The sequence below is a fragment of the Topomyia yanbarensis genome, chromosome 3 (assembly GCF_030247195.1).
Source record: "Topomyia yanbarensis strain Yona2022 chromosome 3, ASM3024719v1, whole genome shotgun sequence".
Taxonomy (NCBI): Eukaryota; Metazoa; Arthropoda; class Insecta; order Diptera; family Culicidae; genus Topomyia; species Topomyia yanbarensis.
In genome coordinates this window covers 96,690,105-96,717,038 of record NC_080672.1, presented here as the reverse complement: position 1 = coordinate 96,717,038, position 26,934 = coordinate 96,690,105, and the positions used below count along the sequence as shown (strand labels likewise).

Sequence of the window (26,934 nt, the reverse complement as noted above, 5' to 3'; positions counted from 1 at the left end):
CCATAATCTCTTTCCAATAAAATATACCTCATGAAGATCGGTGATTTTGCGAAAAATTCGAGGATCACTTGACATGGCTTTACTCAATAAATTTTACCACTTCTGAATTGCTTGAATTCGTCATTAATTCTGATGGTCAAATTTTGTATTCTTCATTCATATAAAAAAATTCATCTCTTCAGCTTCGCAAACAGCCCGAATTATCTTATTTTTTAAACGAGCACTCATGAGAGAACGCTCAACAATAAGTGTTTCGCATCTAAAATCTCTATGGGCTGGTTTCTTCACCCTCGCTTAAGCTTAAGCCAGGTTTAAACGTACTGGCGAACCTGGTTCAAGTGAGTAGAAATCTACGGGAAGTAGAGGCAATACAAAACTTGCTATTGATCCGGTTCTGATTGGTCATTTTGACAGTCGCAAGCATTCAAAAAGTTTTCAAAAGTGTTACGATTGCTCAGAATAGCAGTACTTTTTGATACATAGTGAATTACAATCATACATTAAGATTTAACTATGTATATTGTTGAATGAAAATGATAATTAAATTTGAATGCAGCCCGATTCGTATATTCTTAGCATGAATGCGATCCATTGACTGCAAAGGTCGTTGCAGCACGGGGACAATTCGACAATTCCCATATATTGAACTCACAAATTTGGTGGTACTTAGATGGCATCATGGTGGCTCAAATTGAGTAACATTTGAAAAAGGAAATTCAATATCTGCTAATGGTTTGAACTGAACACACAATATTTTTACAATTAATTCCTTAAAATGGCTGGGCCGTTGCATGATTCGGACTCTTTCTTGAAAATACATAAATTTCCACGATCTGAAGAATCTGGTCGTGAAAATATTGTGTGTTCTGTTGAAGCCAAATACGGATTTGTAGAAGTTTGGAGTTGTTTGAGAACTCCATTGGAGATGTTGAAGTATCGCTATTGGCGCGCATACCGTACTAGCTAATGATGTGACACCAAGAACGCGTCAAAGAATCTTGATTGAAACCCTTCGACATAAGTTTGATCGTACCAACCAGTAACGCGGGTGACGTCGTGTAAGCTGTCGAATACGAATTGCCAATTGACATAGCTTAATTTAATGCATATAATAAATTATACAAAACTATTCCTGCAGGAATAGTTTTCGATAAAAAAATAGGAACTTTGGTTAAGTACTACGGGCAATGTTTTTTGAATCTGCCATATGACGCCTTTTATTTCCCCTTGCGTTAGTCGCCGATATATCCTACTTTTCGGTTAAGATATCGACGATTTATAAGTTTCTCAGAACATTACATATTCGGCGTTCAATAATAGTAAATATAGAATTCCTCTCGCCAGTATTTCGTTTTGCCATACGCAGATTTAACTGGACGCGAGTGGTGTTACTTCAGGTTCAAGTGATTATATTATTCTTAGATGAGCGTTGGATCCAGCTCGGCATAAAATTAAAAATCTTTGGTCGATTCTCCATATCAACAAGTCCGGTTCAGATCGAGTTTCTCGAATAATAAATTTTCTAGTTCGAGTCGGGTTCGGGTTTTTTTAATTTTGAAATTATCGGGTTCGGGTCGGGCTCGGGTTTTACAAAATTTTCACTCGCGGGGTCGGGTCGGGTGCGGGGTTTTCAATTTTAAAATGTTCGGGCTCGGATCGGGTTGGGTTTTTCAATTTTCAACCTCTCGGGCTCGGGTCGAGTTCAAGTTCGAAAAAATTGAAACCCGACCATCTCTATTTTTTACCCTCCGCCGATTTTACATTGAAATTTGCAGTTAAAATGTTAAAGTTTATTGCTTTTGCATTTTACCACAATGTTTGACTGTACTGTAACATATTGAAAAATTACTGTGCTATTCCTGCAAAAAATATGGTTTTTGTCTCTTAGGGTTCGTCGGTAATTCCTCTTAAGTGAATTTTGGCAGTCGGCTTTAAGTCCTAATTCTAAATCAGTCGAAAACTATGTCTCTTACGCAGAGTTACAAATATTCAAATTCATTGTATGAAAATTGATCATATTCAGCCGCATTAATTTTCAATATTCAGTGACGCAACTGAAAACGTCAAATGAAGAAATTGCCTATTTATTCAATACAGCTTTTTATTCGTCTCCGATTATTGCACGACACAAACGTGCAGCAACGAATCAAACGCATCAAAGTAAGCCCTGGCACAATTTAAGCGAGTATAACTATTACTTTATATGCTTTAACAACACTTGAAAAAAACCTAGTTAATTAGTGAAATGAATTTTATTCTTCGATATCAAACTGAATAAATAACATGGAGTGGGGAGACTTGACCAAAAAAAAAACGATCACAAGAAACATTTATAATTTTTGGAAAAGTAAATTAAAAATTCTGCAAAAATCATGAACACATCCTAATAATAAAATATTATACACAAACTTTAACCCATATAGTCCAACGATACCACATATTGTTTGGATGATACCCTGAACAGGTCGTTAGGCTCTTAACTCATACGATGTTTATTAGGGCACACAATACCTTTGTACATTATGTCTTAATGACTTTGGAAGGATTGAAAACTTTTTTAGCGATTTATGCAGGTTTAACTGAAAACCTGGTCAAGTCTCCTCAGTAGCATTTTGTAAACTCAACCGCGCAAAACGTCGCGGATTTTTAATATTCTCCACACACAAAATCCTGCCGGAAACACTTCAACATTAATTATTTCCCACAGAAAATTGTTTTTAATATGATTTATAATCTAGTTTTATTTTGACAGTTTTGAAAGGTTTTGGCGGAAAATTTTCCGTGATCAGAATCCCGCCCAAATCCTGGCCGAAGTTTCGTTGATTTTCGAGGTGCACACTGCCCATGATCGCATATTTGTCCTGTTTTCTACGGGATGACTCGTACCGTCACGACTGTCGAGGGTCTGCATGGATGTGAAGAATCGTCTTGCCGCTTCATCACACGGATTAGAAATCGCTCAATCATATAGTTTCAAGTTTTATTTCACAGTCAAACAGCGGTCAGATGAAATATAAATTGATAATATTCTGGTTGCAGTTGAAAAACTGGAAAATCCAACCAGCGACAATTGTATTTTCTCTGGTTCTAAACAATGGAATCACGTCGAAAGTAGTGCGCTGTTTTCGTACAATGATGCGCTATCCAGCGCACTACTTCCGACATCATGGATTAGCACTAAACAGGAGAAAAACCGATTGTCGCTGGATGAATTTTCCAGCTTTCAACTGCAACCAGAATAATAATAATAATTTTCATAGCCATTCGCCACCAGATCGAGCACTTAAGGTGTCACTTTACAATTCTTTAGAAAACCAAAACACTGGGGTCTGTAGAAGGGTAAAGAGCCTATTTTGGCCCTATTATGGAGGGTGCCTCACTATTTTATTAATTGCTCGGTCTACAATCAGTGAAATGTATATAAACTGACATTAACATCTTTGCTGCGCTCTTAAGTACAAATGGTCGGTGTTAAGTCAGACCGGACTAAGTTGCAAAATCTTAAAAAATGTGATAATAATAGCATTGGATAAAAAAATTCTTTAACTTTCTACTCTTGCCAGATTTGAAATATGTTATAATCAGCACGAATTATGGCAAAAATTAATTTTGAATTATAACGTAAAGGATGCTGCGATTCAAACTTTTAACTTGTTTTTTTTTTTGCGAAATCAATACAATGTCACTTAGTCCGGTCTGACCTAGCACCGACCAAATATAATAACACAAATGGCATGGAAATGATGAAATATTCGTGTTTGAGCGCAACAAAAACTCTAATCGAGTTCCCCAACTACAGTGGCGTAGCCAGAAATTTGGTTTGGAGGGGGTTTTGATGAAAATCGCAAATTTTTTGAAAAAATGCTTAAATTTAATATGAGTTTGATAAATTATTGAAAACTCAAAAACATAAGTAGTCTAACAGATGTCATTCCAGTCTACAAACAAGAAGGATCAACATGGAACAGTTTTCAAACCTCTATAGATTATTTTCTTGTATAATATGTCAATGAAGTCAAAAATTGCGATCTTTTAAAGTGGGATAAGTGATCTAAAAAATTTTCAACGTTCAAGATCACCTAATATAATAATCCTTGACTTTGAAGGTTTGACAACTTCGGGAAGTTATCAACATAAAACAGCGCCTGCTTTGATATCGAAATTTTAGTGATTAACTCTCATAGAGGTAATTATGGTGAATTAATTTTTCAAAAATATTAAGAGACATGGTGCCTTCAGCAAAGTTTTTGATAATGTCATTTCAAACAATTTTGTTGAAAATATGAAGGCTACATGAATTCAACATATAGGGATTTAAATGGACTGGGCCTGCTATATTTCTTCTTAGTGAAGAAAAATTTAGGTGAAAACTATTTTTTTCTGCGCTACGGATAAAATTGTTTGAAACAATCATTGCGAGTTGAGAACACAAAACCTATAACTAAATTATGGATGGATGGAACTGAAACTTGCGTTTCGACTTCATCTCATCAGAATCCGACACTAACTTGGTGGGCGGACTAAGCTTGCGCCGAATTGATGCTAGCTCCTGAAAATGGAATCACTCTTTGTGTTTTTGAGTCCTTTTAATATCTGGGAATTATTTGTTTTAAATCCAGTTCCCTTATTTTTTTGTAAGCTTCAAAGGCACCTTGAACGCAATGTGAATTTATTATTTAATTACCGCAGAAGAGATTTATCAAATACAGTAATTTCAGAATAGCTTGTTGTAAAGGTTTTCTACTACTATATTTCGATACTCTGAATATGTGGGATATTTATGTCTTTGACAAAGTTGTTTGAAATGGCACTTTCGAAAACTTTGCTGGAAACATTAAGTCTCGACCCAAATTTGGTTGAAGAGTAATTCTTGTCTATAATTACTTCTAGGAGGATTAACCGTCAAAATTATTCTATCAGCAGATGAACAGTTTTACGTTTTGAAATTCTTCAATGTTACTTAACATCGAAATTTGGCAGTTTCGAATGAATGTGATAGTGACCGTTAAAAATTTATCGAGCATTAATTTTACTTTTCTACATTAGTCAACCTCACAACTTGCAGTACTAGTACGTAGCACACAAAATTTTAGTACGCCATTCATTGCATCCTGCTAAGAGGCTATTCATATAGTTGATAATACAACAAAAATCCAATGCTCATAAAACCGATCCTGACCTGCTAGAGACAAAATTGCATCAGCTTTCAACTTGAATTGTTGTCTAAGCTCTACACAATCTAAAAAAAATACATTTTCAGCAAATGTTGAAATGTATGCAAGTTTTCGGTAAATAAGCTTATGTTTTATATGCAATCAACCTATTCAAATTTAGATTCCCTTTCGAAAAATTGTCTCTAATCCATATTTTGAAGAATCTTTCCAAAAATGAGCTCATAATAATTCAGACAGTTATTTTATTTTACATTGAAGTAATTTGACAACTATTGGATTTTGGCTAAGAGATAAGTTACAAGATCCCCTTCCCACAATTTTCCAAAAGTTCTCATGACGCTTTAAACACAGTTCTCAATGTAGTGATCAGAAAATATTTTTCCAAAAATATTTTGTGGAATATTAAATTAAATTCGCCAGCATCAATTTTTTTTCAATCCAATTAATTTTGGTTTGGGGGGGTTTTAACCCCCAAAACCCCCCCTGGCTACGCCACTGGCCCAATTGTCGCCCTACTATTTGAGCCAATGCATTGAACAAAGATGATATAAACATGGCGAAAATGGGCGAATTATATGTTTCCTTTTATGATCTTAAAACAGGCAAATCTCCCTACGTGTAATCGGAAACGCTGTGCTGTGTGTCCTACTGTCCTGAATAGACTACAAGTAAACGTTTGGTGGTGTTGGAAATAAAATATACAACTAAAAAATTTCAAGGCAGTATGACACGAGACATCTGCAAAAGACACAGTTAAGGTGCACACAGAAAAAAATATTGGTAAAAGTAAGAGTGATCCGCAAAAAAAAACCAACGCCTACTACTAGGTTGAAAGTAAAACTTTTGAATTATTCAAGAATAATAATTAGAATAAAAGTTTTCCTTTTAAGCTAATGAACAATAGTAATCAAAATAAAATCTTATTTTCAAACTAAGAGCATGCGTTGGTTGTTTTTTGCTAAGAGTGAAAAACTCTTATATTTACCCTTTTTTTTCTGTGTGTGGTCCACTACTCTCGAGGTCGGAAATTGAGCTATTCTTGGGGAATACATTACAAAGTATCTGCTGAAGGGATTTTGAATTCACATTTTTAATTTTTATTGCTATTTTACGACACTATAAAATGTAGTAATCAGTGACGTTCTAATGTTCAAGTCTTCAAAATTAAAATATAAATGTCAAAACATGTAATTAAAAATAGAAATTCAAAATCTATCCAGATGATACGTTGCAATTTATTCCCGTAAACAGCTCAATTTCAGGCCTCGAGAGTAGAGGACCCCCTTAATGCAGAAGATGCTTCTGTCTAGATAGGCATGCGACACCAGATGAGGCCCCGATTTTCACGTGCATTCTATATTCATTATAGTGCGAAACTGCGAATGAAACAAATGTGTTTATTTTAGTTTCGTTATTTTCTTCAACAAAATGTTTTGTTTGTTTATTTGTTGTTCATTTCTTAGAAAAATATTACCGAAAATATTTGTTTAATATTTGTGTAGTAGCTAAGCGTCGGTAATACGAGCAATATTTATATGGTAAAGATTTACATAAATAGCAAACTCACGCAAAATCGTTGTTGCTAGTTTGATGAGTCGTGATTTTTATATCACCTACGTCAAGAGACAAGCCCTGAAAAGCGTGAAGTTTTTTGTTGTTTCAAACTATTTGCGTATCATCCGACGCATGACTAAGCAGAAAAAAGCTGTTGGCGAATTTCAACAACCCGTTGACCGATTTCAGACCAAAACAATCAATACCCAGTAGGGTAAATGCTAATCTTTACCAATAAAACCGGTCAATCTGCTGTTATAGTTGACAAGGTCGTTTTTGTTGTTGAAAAGATCCGAGCATACTGTTAGATACATCAGTTGCGTTGGTTGAGCCTCATATGCCTATGTATTGGAAACATACAATTTGTTGCGAATTAAACTTTATATAGGTTGTACAGACACATGGTGTGACATCCAACGAGACAGGATATGCGCATGAGGAGTTGGGTAGCTCTCGCATTGCGCTTATGATAATATGGGTATATGGAGTGATAGCAAGGTTATTTACCGGACCATTTGTTCCTGAATCTACTAACGGTTATATACAGTTGAGACTGGTGTAACTGTTTAACGTTATTGAACTATTTGATTTTTTCTTATTATAATGTGATTTGTATACTTTACGTATAAGATCACAATACGATACGACAAGTCATGCCGGTAATTGCCGAGCCAAACAGGAAAAGTGCATGTGCGTAATTTGGTGTTATTATAGGAAGCTGAAAAAGCTGTCTAAGTTGGTCAGCGAGTAAAGTTGCTTAGAAAACAATAACAGTTTCAATTTAAAGATCTGCATGAAGGTATTGTACTACCAATAACGAAATTCTAACGAGATATGACAAATTGCTAGGAATCGATGAAAATTCTTTTATATTCGGTACATCCTCCAAGCGTTTAAAAATTGTCCATGATTTATGTAGGCAAGTTTTCTTTATCATATGTATCTGTAACTAAGCTGGCTGTGCAAATTTGCGTTGACAGTATCTACATTAATTTACTAGGAATTGGTTCTTGACAGTACGCAAATTATTTCTTTTCCATTTTGGAACGCACGACAGGCAAGTAAGTAGATATTCGATTTGATTAACTTACAACTCTTTATGGAATATTATTATTGCAATATTAGAAATGTTTGCTCAGATAAATATTCTAAAATTTTAAGCGTTGAAAATAAACATTTTCATTAAAATGGTATGACTCAGGGAAGCGGTGTTATTACTAATCTTGAACTGTGAATTTAATGCTTTCGCAACAGCCTGTCCAATACATTTTGAATATTATATTTCTAAATATACAAAATTGGCAAGCATACGATTATGGCATTTTCGTTTTTGACTGTGCACTATACCGGTGTAATTGGTACGTTACACTCATTCAAACTTGGGTGTAGTACGTCTACCTATCTCTTTTTTTACACTACACCGGCGTAGCACCAGGTAAAAACGAAAATGTCATTGTAATAGATGTTATTCGTTTATTTTGAAAAAATACAGATGGAAACTGCCACCTGCTCAGTTTTTACAATCTAAACCAGTAACCTGTACTTGCAAGTATTCCGTTCCACTTATGAGTGATTTTCCGTCTCTCTATCCCTTTCACAGAAGTCCACCGATCGGTCATTTATCGTGCCCTGCCTCTTCCCACACTGTTACAACGATCATTGTTCGGACCAAAGAGCCTGGGACAATCGTTTCAGCCTGGCAGTTACTATTCAGTGTTTCATCGATATAGTGTTGTGTCCTGTCCTGTACAAGTGAAGTGAACTATATTTATATTTATTTCCCAATTGCAATATATTAACCGCCGGTACGGTCAACTGTTTGAAGCAGCGAAAAATCACTCATACACTGCTTTGTGAGTACATCAGACAGCAAACCAGTCACCATGAATCGTCAATTTCCGCAACGCCAAGAACTGACGGCGTCGGTGCCCGTCAAGCTGCTCACAGCCGGAACGGCCGCGTGTTGGGCCGATTTCGTTACTTTCCCGCTTGATACTGCCAAAGTTCGACTTCAGGTGAGTGCACTAATCTAGATCGTAATTCAATCTATTATTATTATTGAAATGGCGCATTCTTCATTTTGGACTTTGAAGTGGTGTCCATATGTATTGTGCAAACCATTCGTATAGGCAATACACTCATTTCACCCGCGCTTCGATAGTTTATTATTACGGGTACAAAGTTCGTTTTGGCGAATAGTAAACTGTATAGAAACTGCCAGTCAATCTGATTGTAAATATATAGTGACTAGTGAAACGAGACATATCGCCTTGCCTCTCTTCTTACATCTTACGGCGTCCGTTGATTTGCAGTAGGCACAATCAGATGTGAAAAGCGATAACATATGAAGGTGGGCGACCGGAGACGGGGTAGTGTTTAGTATAGGAAACAGCTGATCAGCTGCGACTGTGGCGCGTGAAACTGGTTCATCGTGGACTTTAACCGATGACGTAGGGCAGCTGTTCATTTCTAACAGACAAAGTGGTAATGGCATAAGTTAAAACCTTTGAGTCAACTCTCCACGATCTGGTCAGCGCACAGAGGAATAACTTGAATCAAAACTTGATAAAAAAATCAAAAAACCCAAAATAAGTAATCATAATTATGCCTTGTTTTATTGTGTAGTGTGATGATTACCGCATTGTTTGACAGATTACTGGCTTTCAAATGTTGTGTTTACTCTCGTTACAAGAGGTACGAATCTACCAATGTTAGCTTACTTTTACGTTGTAGTTCAACCTCAAATATTGCGAGTTTAATTCAAAAGTTTAAGATGATCTGAATGCATTTTTAAAACAGTCACTGAGGTTGTAAAATAAGGCTGGTAGAATCATATTGTGTATTTCTGATTCAAATAAATTACCTTAATGTTTACCAAGCATCATAGGAACATATGTATTATTACGAATCAGTAGCGACTGGCTCAAATGGCACGTTTCCCATGTTGGTCGGAGATTTGGGCCTTGCCGTGATTTGTCTTCATCATTTTCATGATGGGAAGGATTGGGGAAGTGGAAAAGTTAGAGAATCAGAATAAAAGACACTTCTCGATGAGCGGATATATCAACATCCCCGAGGGGATATTGAGGTAACAGAACGACAACACCCCGAAGAGATATTGTCATTCAAATTCGGCCTAAACTGATTTAGGTTTAGATTTCACCGTTGCTTTTTCGATGTCATAATTTGCTTTGTAACCATTTGTCGCCAGAAATTCCAAAAATAGGACGTCGGTGCTGCAAAAATACTGTTACATTTGTATTTTCTCTATAATCGACTTGGTTCTCAGAATTTTCCAGCAAACTATAATTCTTTACCACCCCTGGTTAGGAACAATAGCATATTCTTAAGTTTCAGCTGCCTGTACGTGGTACGAGATGTGGTTCATCTAGAGTTGGAGAACCAAAACTTCGGACACGCAATTGTATTAAGGGAACATGGGGAGACATGACCAGGTTTTCAGTTAAAGCTATGTAAACCTAGTCTAGTCTACACATACACAGCCAATACCTGGAAAATTGCAGTCCACAATTTTTCTTGTCATTATTAATGTTTGTGGCACATATTGAATATGACACAAGCATTAAAGCGGCTAGGCCAACTGTGCAGCGTACAAAATAAAGATGATTGAAAATTATACGATAATCAAATTATTCATTCAATGAATAATTTAATCAACGGATTATTTTGAACCTTGAGTAAGGAAGAAACGTGGACAACCGTACCGTTTCAATTTGATGGGGGTTTGATAAATCGATGATCTTTGCAAAGAGGGTTAATGTCACTTCTTTGGTCCTAGGTTCCTGGGATGGGACAGAAGTATTTAGCCCTGCCCTGGCTTATGAGCCGGGGTTATACCGCCCTTACTCGCTCTCTGAAACAATAGAGAAATTGGCGAAATTGGTTAATTAGTAGTAATATAAACAAAAAAACGCATAAAAATACAAACCAACAGACCACTCACCTTCGACAACAATCCATACAGGACTTCTATGTCCTAAGTTGCCTATTACAATCTACAGCACTATCGGCATCCATCTTACGGAAATCCATTCGTATATTTCATTATCGAGAGTAGAAATTTCTTCTGAACAAAAATTGACAGCAGTGAAAAAATGCACTTCCGCCTTCGATGATTGTTATGATCAAACTCCTTTTCAATTAAAGCTATGTAAACCTCTAAAAAAATTCAATCCTTTAGAATTTGTTGAAATGTAATGTGCAAAAGTATTGTGCCTGTTCATGATTTTTTGTAGAATTGTTAATTTACTTTTTCAAAAGTTACAAAAGTTTTTCTGTGGTCGTTTTTTCTGGTCAAGTCTCCCCACCGCGAGGGGACTTGATTAAGGCGTGGGGAGACTTGACCAAGAGAATTTTGAAATATCAGAACAAAAAATAATGGCATGAAACACGCTATAATCATTTTTTCCCATATTTTCGAGGTCCTTAGTACCAGTAAAAAATATAAAAGGATTGTATTTCATGAATTTTGTTTTTTTTATTGCATTTCCTTTTTCGGATTAACTGTACTGATTACAATGCATGTTCACACGTGACGAAATCAGGTATATAACTTTGTTGACTAGTACTATGAAGATATAGTCTGGTGTTTAAGGTGAGATTTTTTTTGTGGCGTGATTAACATTAACAGTAGGTACCACGGAATAGTAAATATTAGGAATTTTGTATCTTTCTTCAGCTTATTGTCAATTGGTCAAGTCTCCCCATAAAGTCTTAGTCAAGTCTCTTCAACATTGGTTCTTACGTTCAATGTGCTAATTTTATAAACAACTATGCCAATATTCCGATTAATGTAAAACCATTTCACCACTTCATGAGGGTTAACACGGTATATGAGTTCTATACACAAATTAATTACTCTAGTAGTTATGTCTGTTGCAATTAGTAGTTAGTATCTAAATTTTTCTATGCCTACATTATCCTAAACTATAAACTAACTGTTATACGCTTATCGTCTAAAAGAAAAAGGAGCATCTCTAATTGTTATCACATACACTGATTGTATGATAGCAAAGTAGTATGCAGATCCGAACGATAGTAGGTAGAAGATAGTAAGAAAAATTTCTGGCCAGTCAGTAGCCAACCGATTGCCTTTTAATAAACACGGCCTCTACATGCGCATCTTTATCAATAAATCGTTGTATTGTTTAGCTTCAATAAAGTGTGATTATTATTCGGAACGTTAGTCGGAAGTGGTACTTTTATTCGGAACCGAATTTCACCTATCAACAATTTGGAAGGAAGTGGGACACTTTGGAGAAGGAACATCTACAGGAAAGGAAAGGATTGAACATCAGGGACCAGTGTAAGAAAGGCCTACAGGTCAGTAAAGGTAGAAAAGGAGGTAACGCTGGATTTGGAATTGTTGGAAGTTAATGCCGATGGTGTTTGGGAGTTTTAACTCGACCCACGAACCGCAATCCAACATTTTTGGTGCCGTGACCAGGATCTGCGGTCAAGTTCGAGCCACATGCACCATTGTTCGATCGGTCATTGTTCTTGGCTTGGTCAAAGTAGCGCGCGCAAATCGTCATTTTGCTGGCACTTCTATCACCATCTAATTGCGCCATGAGATGCAGATGAAATATTTCCTGAGCCTGAAAGTGCACTTAGCAAGAACACTCACTCGAGTTCCCACTCTGCGTATCAGACAGCAATAGTTCTTCTCGAAATATTTTGGAAAACCATAAAAAACTTGCTGGCGATATTATTTCTACAAGGCCTTATAGATTAAGGCCACAGGTGAGTGGCATTCCAAACAATTTTATTCTGCATTTCGGTGCTACTTGGATCTTTCTGTTTCTTTTCGCACATGATCAACCACACAACGTTTTGCTGTTTCACTGGTGAGTGAGCACGGTTTTGATATTTACGGAGCTGGAATAGTGCATGCAGAAACGAAGACGATTGAATACGTGACAACCTCTTGGAATTTTTGGCTACATATGGGATATTTTAACGGTGGAACTCGGATATTTTTTTTAAAATTAGACAAGGCCTATTGCATACAGGCCTCAGGTGAGTGCCTGTCCAATATATTTATACAGTTTTTGTGGTGTTACGCGGTGTTATCATCTCGTTGCATGTTCTTCGCTGGCGCTTTTGGAGGATACGGGGATTAGGCAGATGCATTTACTGTGCCAACGAAAGCAAGGAAAATTACAATTACTTGATGACGTCACTGTATTCAACCATCCGGCGGAGTTGAATTTGCACTCCAGGGTTTAGTCGATCAATTCGTACGGCGTATTACATAGGTTCATATTGAGAATTATATAAGGCCTATTATTGAAAGGTCACAGGTGAGTGACACTCCAAGTTTTTCCACCTGTGTTGCGGGTGCGCTTATGGATTTTTTTCTTTTCGTGCCTTGGTGAATCTTGCTTTTGTGAGCTGGAACTGCATGTCCTTCTACCATTGTCAACGGAACATAGCAAGAGATTCTTTTATTTCCGACGGGGACCGGAAGCCGATCAATATTAAATACAAGGCCTATCTTGGACAGGCCTCAGGTGAGTACCTGTCCAAAGAATCCTATTTTGGTTAGCGGTACTTCCTGGTTCCTTTTTATCATTTTTGGTCTCCGGAGGATTTATTTGTGTTCCTGAGCTAGTGTTGGTAGTGGGTATGGCAGAACGATTGATAAAAGAAAAAATCAAGAAGCGGGAGCGCATGTTTGCATCGTTGAAACGGCATGCTCAATTCTTGGATGCCTACGATTCGGAAACACAAAGCGGGCAGGTTCAGAGTAGGCTGGACAAACTGGAGAAAAAATGGGAGGAATTCGAAGAAGTTCAGGAGGAAATTGATGGGTTGGATGAAAAAGACGAATATGAGGAGGAAAACAACAGGGTGTATGCAAGGTTTGAGAACCTTTATTTTGACTTGCGAGCAGCTTTGCTGAGTCAAATTGCCCCTTCGATCCAATTTGCACCAAATTTTGACACCAGCGTTGCGCGGAATCACAGCTCGATTGGATTTCATTCTGGAGTACGTCTGCCGCAGATTTCATTACCAGATTTTGATGGAGATTATCGAGGATGGCTATCGTTCAAATCTACGTATGAATCTCTCATTCATGAATCGGCGGAAATTAACGATGTTCAAAAATTCCATTATTTGAAATCAGCATTGAAGGGAGAGGCGGCAAAGCTCATCGAGTCGTTGACGATCACTGGCGGAAATTATGGTATAGCTTGGGCTACTATAACCAAACGATATTCCAACGAATACCTGCTCAAAAAGCGTCATCTTCAGGCTTTGATGGAATATCCAAAGATCGATAAGGAATCTGCTGCTGCAATTCATGGATTAGTTGACGAGTTCGAGCAGCGTTTAAAAATCCTCAAACAGTTGGGTGAAAACACGGATAGTTGGGGTGCGCTGATAGTACATTGGATGTGTTCAAAATTAGATGGGCAGACACTCCAGCTTTGGGAGGACCATGCTGCATCGGTTGATGTACCTACTTTTGCTGTTCTGGTGGCATTTTTAGAGAAACGAACACGGGTTTTAGATGCTGTATCATCGAATGCGATAGAATGCTCCAATGCTCTTCAAAAATCTACATTTAAACGTCCAAAATTAGCGGTTCACGCTGTCACTGGTAACGAGCGGGTCGGCGCAGCTTGTCCATGTTGTGGTGACAGTCATTATATGGCGCGATGCGCGAAATTTTTGAGTTTGAATCTCAAGGAAAAATTGGAGTTCGTGAACAGCAAACGATTGTGCAGTAACTGTTTTCGAGTCGGACATTGGGTACGAGAATGCAACTCAAACTTCAACTGTAGGACGTGCGGCAAAAAACATCATTCTCTCATTCATCCGGGTTTTCCACCCAGCAACGGCGGGTCTTCTAGCAACACATCAGGTGGACAATCTTCACGGAAATCTGATGCGCAAACAGCATCAGCAAATGTTGCGACGAGTGGAGCAGAAGCAAACGAAAATGAAATTTTGGAGGACGAAGCAGTTGGATCTTACAGTGTTGGAACGAAAAGGAGTACATCCAACGTGTTCTTGTCTACGGTTGTATTAGCAGTACGGGATCAGCATGGTGAAAAGCAATTAGCTCGGGCCCTTCTTGATAACGGCTCGCAGGCAAATATTATGAGTGAGCGATTGTGCCAAATGCTGAAATTGAAACGGAGGTCGGTAAATGTTCCTATTTGTGGGGTCGGACAGTCAGAATCGAGGGCCAAGCATGCAGTCAGTACAATCATCAGTTCTAGAGTGACAGAATTCTCGGTTGGGGTGGATTTCTTGGTGTTACAGCGGGTCACTTCTGAACTACCTTCGGCTAGCGTAGCGGTTTCGCACTGGAAGATTCCAGATAATTTGCGAATGGCTGATCCAGAATTCAACACCAGCAGTCGGATTGATTTACTAATTGGGGCGGAACATTTCTATCGGTTCTTGTATGAGCGCGAGATGAAACGAATTTCATTGGGCCCGGGACTCCCCATTTTGGTGGACACTGTATTCGGTTGGGTTGTCTCGGGCAAGTGTGTAAACTCTAGCAATCAATCAGTTAATTGCTACATGGCAACTGCATCGGAAAATTTGGAGGATATACTTGAACGATTTTGGAAAGTGGAAAGCTCTGAAGATCAACCGCCTTGGTCTAAAGAGCAACAGGATTGTGAAGCACACTTCGTTAAAACTCATGGTCGTTTGCAGGATGGAAGATACATTGTTCGCCTGCCAAAGCATATACATTTCGATAGGATGGTTGGAGAATCAAAAACTATGGCATTGGAGCGATTTTCGAAGCTGGAAAAACGGTTGGAGCGAAATCCGGAGATGAAAAATCAATATCACGCCTTTGTGAAGGAGTACGTGGACCTAGGGCATATGAAATTGCTAAAGGAAGAGGAGTTGAATGCAGACATGGATAAAGCTGGTAGTTTGAAAGGCTACTACTTACCCCACCATGCAGTGGTGAAGGAATCAAGCACTACAACAAAAGTGCGCGTTGTGTTTGACGGATCAGCCCGAACTGATAGTGGTTTTGCTCTAAACGATGCGCTTCTGAAAGGACCGACGATTCAGGATGAACTAGTAAGTTTGCTGCTGCGTTTTCGGAAGCATGAAGTCGCCCTCGTCGGAGATGTTGAGAAGATGTACAGACAGGTACTTTTACATCGGGATGATATTCCTTTTCAACGTATTTTCTGGAGATTTTCTACGAATGAGCCCATCGAAACATATGAACTGTTAACGGTTACATACGGACTAACACCTTCGTCTTTCTTGGCAATTAGAACATTGCACCAGCTTGCTGCTGACGAAGGTGCGAGCTTTCCTTTGGCGAGTGCAGCGCTAGTTCACGATTTCTACGTTGATGACTTTATCGGTGGAGCTTCAAGTATCCCGAAGGCAATCCAGTTGCGAAAGGAGCTCGCTGATCTCATGTCAAAAGGAGGTTTCGTACTACGGAAATGGTGTTCAAATCGTCCTGAAGTTTTGGCTGGAATTCCTGCAGATCAGCTTGGCACTAACCTGTCGATTACGTTCGAGCTGAATCCTGATGAAGAGGTGAAGACTTTAGGAATTACTTGGGATCCAAGCACTGATCACCTACGATTCGTTTACGACATTGCAGAAAATAGCGATATTTGGACCAGGAGGCGCATGCTTTCGGCTATAGCAAAGCTGTTCGATCCACTTGGATTGATTTCGCCGGTGGTGGTCTCAGCAAAAATTATTATGCAAGCAGCAAAGCACAAACTGGATGGGATGCTCCTGTGCCGCCCTCCCTGGAGAAGAAATGGAGAGATTTCTACGGCCAGTTGTCCAGATTATCAGAGCTACGAATCAGTAGGTTTGCATTCATTTCCGGTTGGGTCAACGTTCAGCTTCATTGTTTCGCTGACGCCTCCGAGTTAGCATATGGAGCGTGTTTATATATACGTACAGTGGATCGAACAGGAAATGTGCGAATCGAGTTGCTGTCTGCTAAGTCCCGCGTCGCTCCGCTAAAAAGATTAACACTTCCGCGACTAGAACTCTGCGCTGCAAGGGAAGCAGCTTGTCTGCATGCGAAAGTAGTCAAGTCTCTTGATTTGACTGGTTGCAAGTGTACCTTTTGGTCTGATTCTACCATTGTGTTACACTGGCTAAAATCTCCTCCTAACACGTGGAAAACGTTTGTGGCTAATCGTGTTTCTACTATTCAGACGCTGTCACATGGACATTACTGGCAACATATCTCGGGAAAGGAGAATCCTGCCGATTTAGTCTCTCGCGGTATGTCAGTTGAAGACTTTCTTCAAAGCTTGCTGTGGAAATGTGGGCCTCCGTGGTTGCAGTCGTCGGCTGAAATATGTCAATCCAATACCCGAGACGTGAATTTCACTGATGAAGAGCTGGAGACACGAAAGCTAGTTCATACTGCCATTGTTGTGCCAGAGCCGAATGCGCTGTTCATGATGCGTTCTTCGTTGGAGCCACTTTTGCGCATTGTTGCATACTGCATTCGTTTTACTCGCAACTGTCGGAATGTCAAAAGTAGCAATCGTTCCCCATTTATAACTGTCGAAGAATTCTCAACGGCAAAGTTGGCTTTGGTCAAACTAGTTCAAGCCGAGTGCTTCGAGAATGATCTTAAACATTTGCACAAGCACGGACATGTGCATAAAAGGTCTACGCTTAGGTTGCTTAGTCCTTTTCTTGATAAGGCCGGCATCATTCGAGTTGGTGGTCGTCTTAGTTATTCCGCCCAAGAATTCACTACAAAACATCCAACAATACTTCCAAGTGTGCATCCCTTCACCAGAATGCTCGTTGATTATTTTCATCGTCAAACAGTCCATGGAGGACGTCAACTAACACTAGCGGTTATGAGACAGGAGTTTTGGCCCATACATGGTAAACGAGTGGTCAACACCGTGCTTCAGAAATGTCATCGTTGTTTTCGCTGTAATCCAGTACCCATCCAGCAACCAACTGGCCAGCTTCCGTGTCCACGCGTTCGACCAAGTAGACCGTTCTCCATCGTAGGTGTGGATTACTGCGGTCCTTTTTATTTAAAGCCTCCGCATCGTCGTGCCGCAGCTCCCAAGGCATATATCGCTGTTTTTGTTTGTTTCGCCACCAAAGCGATGCATCTTGAAATCGTCAGTGACCTATCAACAGTTGGATTTATGTCGGCTTTCCGTCGCTTCATTGGATATCATGGTGTTCCGAGCGAAGTTCATTCAGACAATGCTAAAAACTTCGCTGGCGCCAAGCACGAGTTAAATGAGCTATACCGCATTCTAAATAATGAATCGAACAAAATTGGAACCGAACTTGCTCAACAAGGTATTTCATGGCAGTTTATTCCTCCTAGAGCACCCAATTTCGGCGGATTATGGGAGGCCGCAGTTCGCTCCATCAAAACGTCTCTCAAGCAGGAAATTGGTGTACGTCAGCTCTCTCATGAAGATTTCACCACGCTTCTTGTTCAAATATCGGCTGCGCTAAATTCCCGTCCATTAGCACCATTGTCTGACGATCCCTCAGACTTCGATGCCCTCACGCCGGCGCATTTTTTGATCGGCACCTCTATGAAAGCCCTTCCAGAACGAGACCTCCGCAGCATCCCCACAAATCGTCTTGCCCACTACCAACATCGACAGCAAATGTTCCAGCACTACTGGCAAAGATGGAGCAAAGAATATCTTTGTGAATTGCAAACATCGAGCAAGCATCTGCAACCAAGCCCAATTCGTATTGGTAGCATCGTGGTACTACGAGAGGACAACCTGCCACCACTGCGCTGGCCTTTAGCCAGAATCATCGAGGTGCATCCTGGTGAAAAAGATATCGTTCGCGTAGTGACTGTAAAGACAGCAAACGGAATATACAGAAGACCCGTATGCCGAATATGTCCACTGCCATCGGAACACAAAAATGCCATAGCAGAAGAGAGTACAGAAGGTCCTTAAATTTTACATGTTTGTTAGATGTAAGCTTTCTATTGTTAATGGTCAATTTTAGTGTTAATGGTCAATTTTAGTGTTATATGTCTAGATTATATAGTTGAAACTAGTTCAAGGGGGCCGGTAATGTTGCAATTAGTAGTTAGTATCTAAATTTTGCTATGCCTACATTATCCTAAACTATAAACTAACTGTTATACGCTTATCGTCTAAAAGAAAAAGGAGCATCTCTAATTGTTATCACATACACTGATTGTATGATAGCAAAGTAGTATGCAGATCCGAACGATAGTAGGTAGAAGATAGTAAGAAAAATTTCTGGCCAGTCAGTAGCCAACCGATTGCCTTTAAATAAACACGGCCTCTACACGCGCATCTTTATCAATAAATCGTTGTATTGTTTAGCTTCAATAAAGTGTGATTATTATTCGGAACGTTAGTCGGAAGTGGTACTTTTATTCGGAACCGAATTTCACCTATCAACAATTTGGAAGGAAGTCGGACACTTTGGAGAAGGAACATCTACAGGAAAGGAAAGGATTGAACATCAGGGACCAGTGTAAGAAAGGCCTACAGGTCAGTAAAGGTAGAAAAGGAGGTAACGCTGGATTTGGAATTGTTGGAAGTTAATGCCGATGGTGTTTGGGAGTTTTAACTCGACCCACGAACCGCAATCCAACAATGTCGATACAAAGTTTGATAAAAAAAATACATCATTTAACGCCAATTCATCAATTACGGCATATTTTCTATGTGGAAAGGATTTTTCACTCCAAACTTTTAAAATTACTTGATGGGATCAAAACAAGCATAAAAATATTTTTGAAAAAAATTTAAGAACCAAATAGAACACGTTATTAATAATTGTTGAATCTCGCGCTTGGTCAAGTCTCCTGAATCAACAAAGTCAGTCGCAACGCCCGGGGATCGTAAAACACGACGATGAATTTTGAAGTTCAACTATTGATGTAATGCGGAGCGATCGATATTACCTTGAATAATATCGGAGACAAAAAAGGCCTTTGCGACATCACGACGATAACTGAGCAGGTCTAGACTAATCAATTTACACCTGTCTTCAAACGCGGGCAAATTTATCAGCTCATTCCAGGGAAGCAGGCGCAAGGGAAGTCGTAAGAGCTGAATGGTCTTCAGCTGATGATGTTTTAATAGTACTAGAGAGCAAGAGAGAGACTGTAAAGAGTGCACATTTCTGATTTTTTTGGCTGTACGAAAGATAATGCCAAGTGTTCTGGAAGTTTTTTTTTATGAGATGTATGAAATATAGTCTCTAAATGTTAACTTTGAGTCATGAACTGCGCCTAGATCACTAACAGAAGTCCGAAGATTATTGCTATAAAGTTTATAGTTGACTAACCCATGTGCAGTTGTGTTAGTGCGAGATTGAGGTTAAATCGGGTGGAATTTTTACCAAATGATGTTAGATCAGGTGGAGAGTCGCTGTGTGTTGGTTTCCTAAACGTTAAATTAGTCAATAGAAAATACTTGACTATTATGGAGCACTGCTACGCCAATTGGCGAAAGTTTTTAGATCACATTGAAGAAGTCATCATCATGCATCATCAAGACATTTTACGATGGTGAATAGCTTGAAGTCGTTGGTATAGGAAAGCTTGAGACATTTTAGTGAAGATTGGACATCGTTCAAGTATAACAGGAATATTAGGGGTCCCAGGTGGCTGCCCTGCGAAACTCCGGAGATAGCAGCAAATGGTTGGGAAATAGTATGTCAACCCAAGTAACAATCGAAGTTTTATAGTACGCTACAAGTGCAATCAAAGTTTTATGAGTGGCTATAAAACCGCCGTAAAACCCCAATTGTTACTAGGGAATTTTTTACGCTCATTTGACGTCCAAATAGGTAACCAGCTAAGAAAAGGTGGATTCAAACCGGACTGTTCGAGTTTGGCAACTGCTATACTGTGGTTGATCTCGTTGAAAGGTGCAGTAAGGTTTGTATAAATCGCGTCAATTTGAAGTCTGTTGAAGTGCATGAGTTATGTAGGATGTGTATGAAACTAAGTTTGTACTAGTAGATCGTTTAGGAATGAATCCATGTTATTCTTCAGCTATTATGTTAAGGCAGTTGTTAGTGACAAAATCCACTACGATTGACTCGAATAGTTTAGATGTAGCACATAAGACTACAATTTCGTGATATTTGCGCACGTCGTGTTTACATCTTTTTTTGAAAACCGGAAAACAAAGGATCGCTTCCAAGTCAGGAAAAACCCTGAGCGCAGAGAATCATTGAAGAGGCACGAGAAAGGTGTTGCGGGACTAGCATCAAAGCATTGTTTTAGAACACGCAGGATTTTTTAGCTTTCTACATGCAGTAATGACTACATATTATAATATATAGTTCTAGGGATAACTAATATTCGCAGAAAAAATGCATGGAAATATTACACTGGACAAGAGATATTAGCATTTCTGGAAAACATTAAATAAATGGAAAATGCTTAGACTAGTGGAGACTCGACCCCTAATTTTAGGACACTTGATTCCTCTTTGAAAAAATATTTAAAAGATTCTGTATTCAATGTTGTAAATGGAGCACACCTTTTGTACACTTGAATAAAGAAATATATTAGTGCTGAAATGAAACTATTTATTTGATAGCGCGGAATTTTTTTTAAACCAAGTTGATTCATAATTTTCGGAACAATTCAAGAATAAAAGTTTTCGTTGCTCTGGCTTGATTCTGAATTCTAGCTCAATTTTCGTTCAAACCGGAGTGTCTGTCAGAATCTGAGCTTCTCCACGCTTACGACTTTTTTTGGGCTAACAAGTGGTTCCATTGTGTCTGGAGTCTTTGGTTCCATTATGTTTGGAGTCTTTTTAATTTCTTCGAAATCTTCGAGGTTTCCAACTCTAACCGGCCTGCGTCGCTTTCGGGGAACCGGTGTAGCTTTTGGAATCTCATACGCTGCAATACCAGTGATTGATTCTTTTTGCTTTTGCTCAACATCAGGGGTTGGAACCGTAAGTTCAGTGACATTCTGATCTGTTGAATGATCGTTAGCAGTTGGTTGGTTTTCCGATTCCGGTCTATCAGTCACATATCAAGAAAGTCATCGTCGGTAAATATATAGGAATTGAATGGCTGAAATCCGGTGGTTTCAAATCCATTAAGTAAGTTCTTTATTATAAAAGCTTGAGTGAAGGCCTGGCGGAAGCACTCTACCATCTCGTAGATAGTCATTAAACATGGTTTTTCGATTGAGCACTTGGTGTGTTTTGTGGAATGTTCAAGAAATTTTACGAAATTTACAGCAGTCATCCAACCGCTCGGATATGTACTCCCGGCCGTTCTAGGCTAGCAGTTGTTGAGCATCCTATACTGCCAGTTTTTGCGGGGAAAGATCATGAATGGGGGGATACAACCTCCCGCTGCATTAACAGCACAGCATGCTGTTACTAGCTCACCACGTTCACCCGATGTAGCCTTGCTAACTTGTTGGCATCCTTTACTAGCTAGTACCGTTTTTGGAGTTATGAACAGTTGTCAAGCGAGTTTCGTCAAAATTGCACATGTCGATAGGTCCGAAGTTATGCCGTAATGTCTTGATAAATATTATGCTTTCCAGTCTACCGTGTATATCCCGAGAGCATGGCGAGAAATAACAGTTAGATTTATTCCCAAAGTAGGGTGCTCAAGCTATGAAGAAGTCAAGAGTAGGCCTATCAGCTTAAGTTCTTTTCTTCTGAAAGCTTTGGAACGGATAATCGATCATCACATCAGGAACGTGAGTTTAGTTGAATATCCACTGCACAAACTGTAACATGCATATCAGTGTGGGAAATCCACGATCACTCTGCTTCACGATGTTGTTTACAACATTGAAAAATCCTTCCCGCTCAAGGAATCTAGCTTGGGTGTATTCCTAGATATTGAGGGTGCTTTTGACAATGTATCCTTCCAGTCTATTCTGGAAGCAACGCGCGGTCAAGGGATACCTGCATGTGTATCAGGTTAGATAAACGCAATGCTTAGTAACCGCATTCTTTGCTTGTCACTGCGACAGGCTGAGATACGGGAGTTGAGTATTTGCGATTGTCCTCAGGGTGGCGTTCTGTCACCTTTGTTATGGAACTTGGTAGCCGACGGCTTGTTGAAGAAACTCAATGAGCTTGGATTTCCAACCCACGGATTTGCTGACGATTCCCAAATACTAATTACTGGACTTTGCATCGGAACAATCTTTGACCTAATGCAATAGGCATTAAGAGCTGTCGAACAGTGGTGTCGACAAGTTAAATTATCAGTTAACCTAAACAAAATTTCAATGGTTCGTTTCACGAAAAAGCGAATAACAACCTGGGTTCGTCCCTTGCAGTTCTTTGATTCTGAGCTCCTGTGTGCAGATCAAGTCAAATACGTTGGAGTTATATTGGATTCCAAACTGAATTGGACTGGTCACATTGAGTTCATAGTCCAGAAAGAGTGGATGGCTTTCGGGCAGTGCAGACGAACTATACCTGGGGTCTCAAACCTAAATACATCTTTAAGATTTACACGACAATTGTGCGTCCAATTCTGTCACACGGGTGCCTTGTGTGGTGACAGAGGGGAGAGGTAATGTCCAGTCAAAGCTAAACCATCTGCAAAGAATGGCGCTCATGGCGCTGACTGGGGCTTTCACCACACCTCCGACTGCTGCTCTTGAGGCACTTCTAAATATCAAACCATTACACATACACCTCAAACAAGAAGTACTATCATGTGCATTAGGGTGGGACAAAAAATGGAATCCAGCTCCGAGCAACTTTTCAGGTACCATTTGGGTCCTACAACAACTGTGCAAATTCTTAGCTCGATCGTTGAAACTATATTTTTGCGCCCACTGTTTAAAGTTTACATGGGATTTTGTATGGAAAAACTAACTTTCACAAAATAATTCCTCCGGAAGTCGCCCATTGCTTCCTAAAAATAAATCGTTATGTGGCTTTTATGGGAAATTTAACAAAGAAACAAAGTCTCGAAAACCACGAAACGATCTGACGCTTGAGAAAAAAGTTATTAAGCAGAAACCGATTGATGCTCTGACGATTGATAAAATATTCATTTTTTCTAGCACCACTGCTGTTGACTGTCCAATTATATGCAATTTTGTTTTGATCTTCTCTTAATGTGTTTAAATCATTTATCTATGCTGTTTGGCCACTTTGCAAGGGTTTTGGGGGATAAATTGAGGTTTATTTTGTACATAATAAGAGAAAGTTAAAAATTTTGTATATTATTCGACCGTCAGCAGCAGTGATGCTATGAAAAGTGAAATTTTCATCAATCTTCAGGGCATCAATCGGTTTTTGCTTAATAACTTTTTCCACAAGCATCATATCGTTTCGTGGTCTTCTAGACGTTGTTTCCTTGACAAATTTCCTATAAAAATCAGTCATCTATTTATTTTTAGGAGATAACGGGCGACTCTTGAAAGAATTATTTTGCAAAAGTAGATTTCCCCATACGAAATCCCATGTAAACTTTAAACTATGGGCGCAAAAATATAGTTTCACCGACCGAACTAAAAATTTGCAGAGTTGTTCTGGGAGCTAAATGGGACCCAAAAAGTAACTCGGAGCGAAATTTAATTTTTTTCATATAACCATGTCCCACTCTAATGTGCATACAGACTGCAGGTTACTGGGCTTTGGAACACTTTGCAACAGCAATCCGAGTTCGTTTGAAATAACCATCTCTCGGTTTATATGTGCGAGGCATCCTGGAACGTAATAAATGGTTCGTGGTAAGATATTGATATTTTTGTTACTACCCCATAGAAAGTCCTCCCGATTTTCCCACCGACTAAATCGGCGTGCGTCGGCACAATCGGCCGACTATGCCACCAATTAATCGGTCGATTGTTGCACCAATTCTTATGGGGGTTTAACATGAACGTCTGCCGACGCGACAACCGATTAAATATGACTGACGAAATCTTTTGAAATCGGTCTACCTGAACCAATTAAATCGATGGATTAGTCGGTCGGTTTAAAACTGGAACCAGATTTACACAGATTAAGGACATGCTGAATAGAGCCACAAGGTGGCAGCTAAAATGGCCGCCGTCGTTTCTGCTTCTTCTTTTTATTTCATCGTCAAAATCAAAACATTGCATTGGCGCGCAAGACAAAATCTTTTGTAACTTGAATGTCTTATATCAGATTGCTTAGAAATTGTATCACTATATGCAGGCATGTTAGCACAAGCTGATGAATAGATTCTCTTCACGGAATTTGGGAAATTTGTACCTTTTTATTTTTCAAAACAAATGAAACACGTGGTGCAAAAATCAGTGAGCTGATTGCTGAACGATACGCTTGTATGCGTGCCATCTCATATCGGTATAGTACTTTATAATCGCACACAGATGCTGCACGTAACCTGAACATAGCCGAACATAACCGAACCTTTGTTGTGATTTTGGAATCGCTTCACCTTAAATATGGCGATTAACCCTAGAATGTTGCACTTGCATTTTCCACCCTAGAACGTTGCACTGGGGTACAAATGTACCCCCACGCGTTTGATCGCAATTTTCGCAGGTAAAAATGCAGACAAAAAATGTATAATACATCATTTTCTTTGTTTTTTAATTGTGAAAACAGCTGTGTAAGTGAAAGTACGGAATTTATTGAATCAATGATACATAAATTTGTTTAAACAAAAGAACGTAAAAAAATCGCAGTTTTGACTTTTTCACGAAAATTACTATAACTTTACAAATTTTCAACCGTTTTGAAAAAAATCAAATGATTCTAAAAGTTGAGAGAATGGTGTAGAAACGGTATAAAATGGAATTTCGATATTTTCAAAAAAGTGCAGTTTTTTGAAAGATTGAAAGTTTAAAAATCGGGTTTTGGAAAATACCATGAAATGCAAAAATATTTCTGACCAGTAATACATTGGTAACATGCAACGTTACTGTTATAACAGTTAAAACACGATTATATAATACTTATTGTTACGTACGTAGTAAAACAACCAGTATTTAAACTGGTCACGAATCACATTTGCACTGACAGTACGAAACCTGACGAAACACTAACGGCAACCGTACACTGGGGTACAAATGTACCCCACGCCAGCTTTGACACCTGCTTCCACGAAGGCTATACGCAAACTGACTATACCATCCTTTCTTACTCTTACTAGGAACTCTAAATTGAAATATGGTTAAAGTTCCGGGCCGATAAATGCCAAATTCTCGTCTTCACACGGCTCCAAAGAAGGCGTGACGGTACATTTGTACCCTAGTGCAACATTCTAGGGTTAATATGGTGACGAAAATTGTTCACCGACGAAACCCAACTTAGTAGGTTAATTAATCGATCGACTCCAAAGCACCCGATTTCGTCGGTCGACTGAGAAATTTATCAACTGTCAAATTTTCTATGGGATTGTCTTTAAACACGTCTTCCCCAAGGAAGTGTTTTTTAAGCGGTCAAGTAAGACTTTTCATAGAAGTACTGGTTCGGTTTCAATAATTTTGTCTCCAATTGTTCAGAGAACATGCCGCTTAGTTTTCTCGAGAGCAGGCATTGTAATTCTCTCTCACTCACGCGAGAAGAAGCTTATCCGATGTCCCTCTTTTCCGAGATAAGATGAGTCGCAAAATTCTCCGTCTTCACAACTAGCGTGAGAATAATTTTCCGGATAAAATTTATTTGGTTTTTTCCTTCTCACCGGAGAAGGTGATAATATTTTAATTTCGTGGAAATCAATAAAAGTGTCAAAATATACACTTAATTTCAAAGAAAAGCTGCAAAGAAGTACGATAGACTTGTTTTTTCGTGTTTTGGAATAACAACAGCAAGGCAGCGAGCAGCAAAAGGATACCGTGATAAACTCATTCGCTCATTCTCCGGCGGTTTTATTTATCCGGAGAAATAACACGTTGTAATTAATCCGGAGAAGTTGTGTGAGTGTCAATAACTTTACGTGTGAAAATTTGAGTTTTTATTGTCGCAGTAGCAACTTATCTGGACGCATTTACTCATATGAGCGATATATGCAATGCCTGCTCGAGAGGGATTTGCAAAATGTCAATTTATCCATTTTTTATGGCCTATTAGGCCAAAAAAATATGTAAATATTGGAAATTCTCTCAAATTGTTACATAACTTTTACAAATTATAAAATAGAAGAAATCCCTCTCGTCTAAACATAGCCTACGTGACTATGATTATAGAAAATAATAGTTTTCTGATTACAGATTACCCAATTTGCCACAACT

General features: G+C 38.9%; 1 protein-coding gene across 1 annotated transcript in view; it reads left to right on the top strand.

The window, feature by feature from the left end:
• LOC131688698 (dicarboxylate carrier SLC25A8-like) overlaps window positions 1-26,934 on the top strand; it is a 41,832-nt gene that overhangs the window by 12,201 nt on the left and 2,697 nt on the right. Inside the window, exon 2 of the mRNA XM_058973147.1 lies at window positions 8,329-8,743. Within this exon, the coding sequence (XP_058829130.1) occupies window positions 8,612-8,743 (132 nt within the window). The 5' untranslated portion in view covers window positions 8,329-8,611. The remainder of the gene's footprint in view (window positions 1-8,328; window positions 8,744-26,934) is intronic.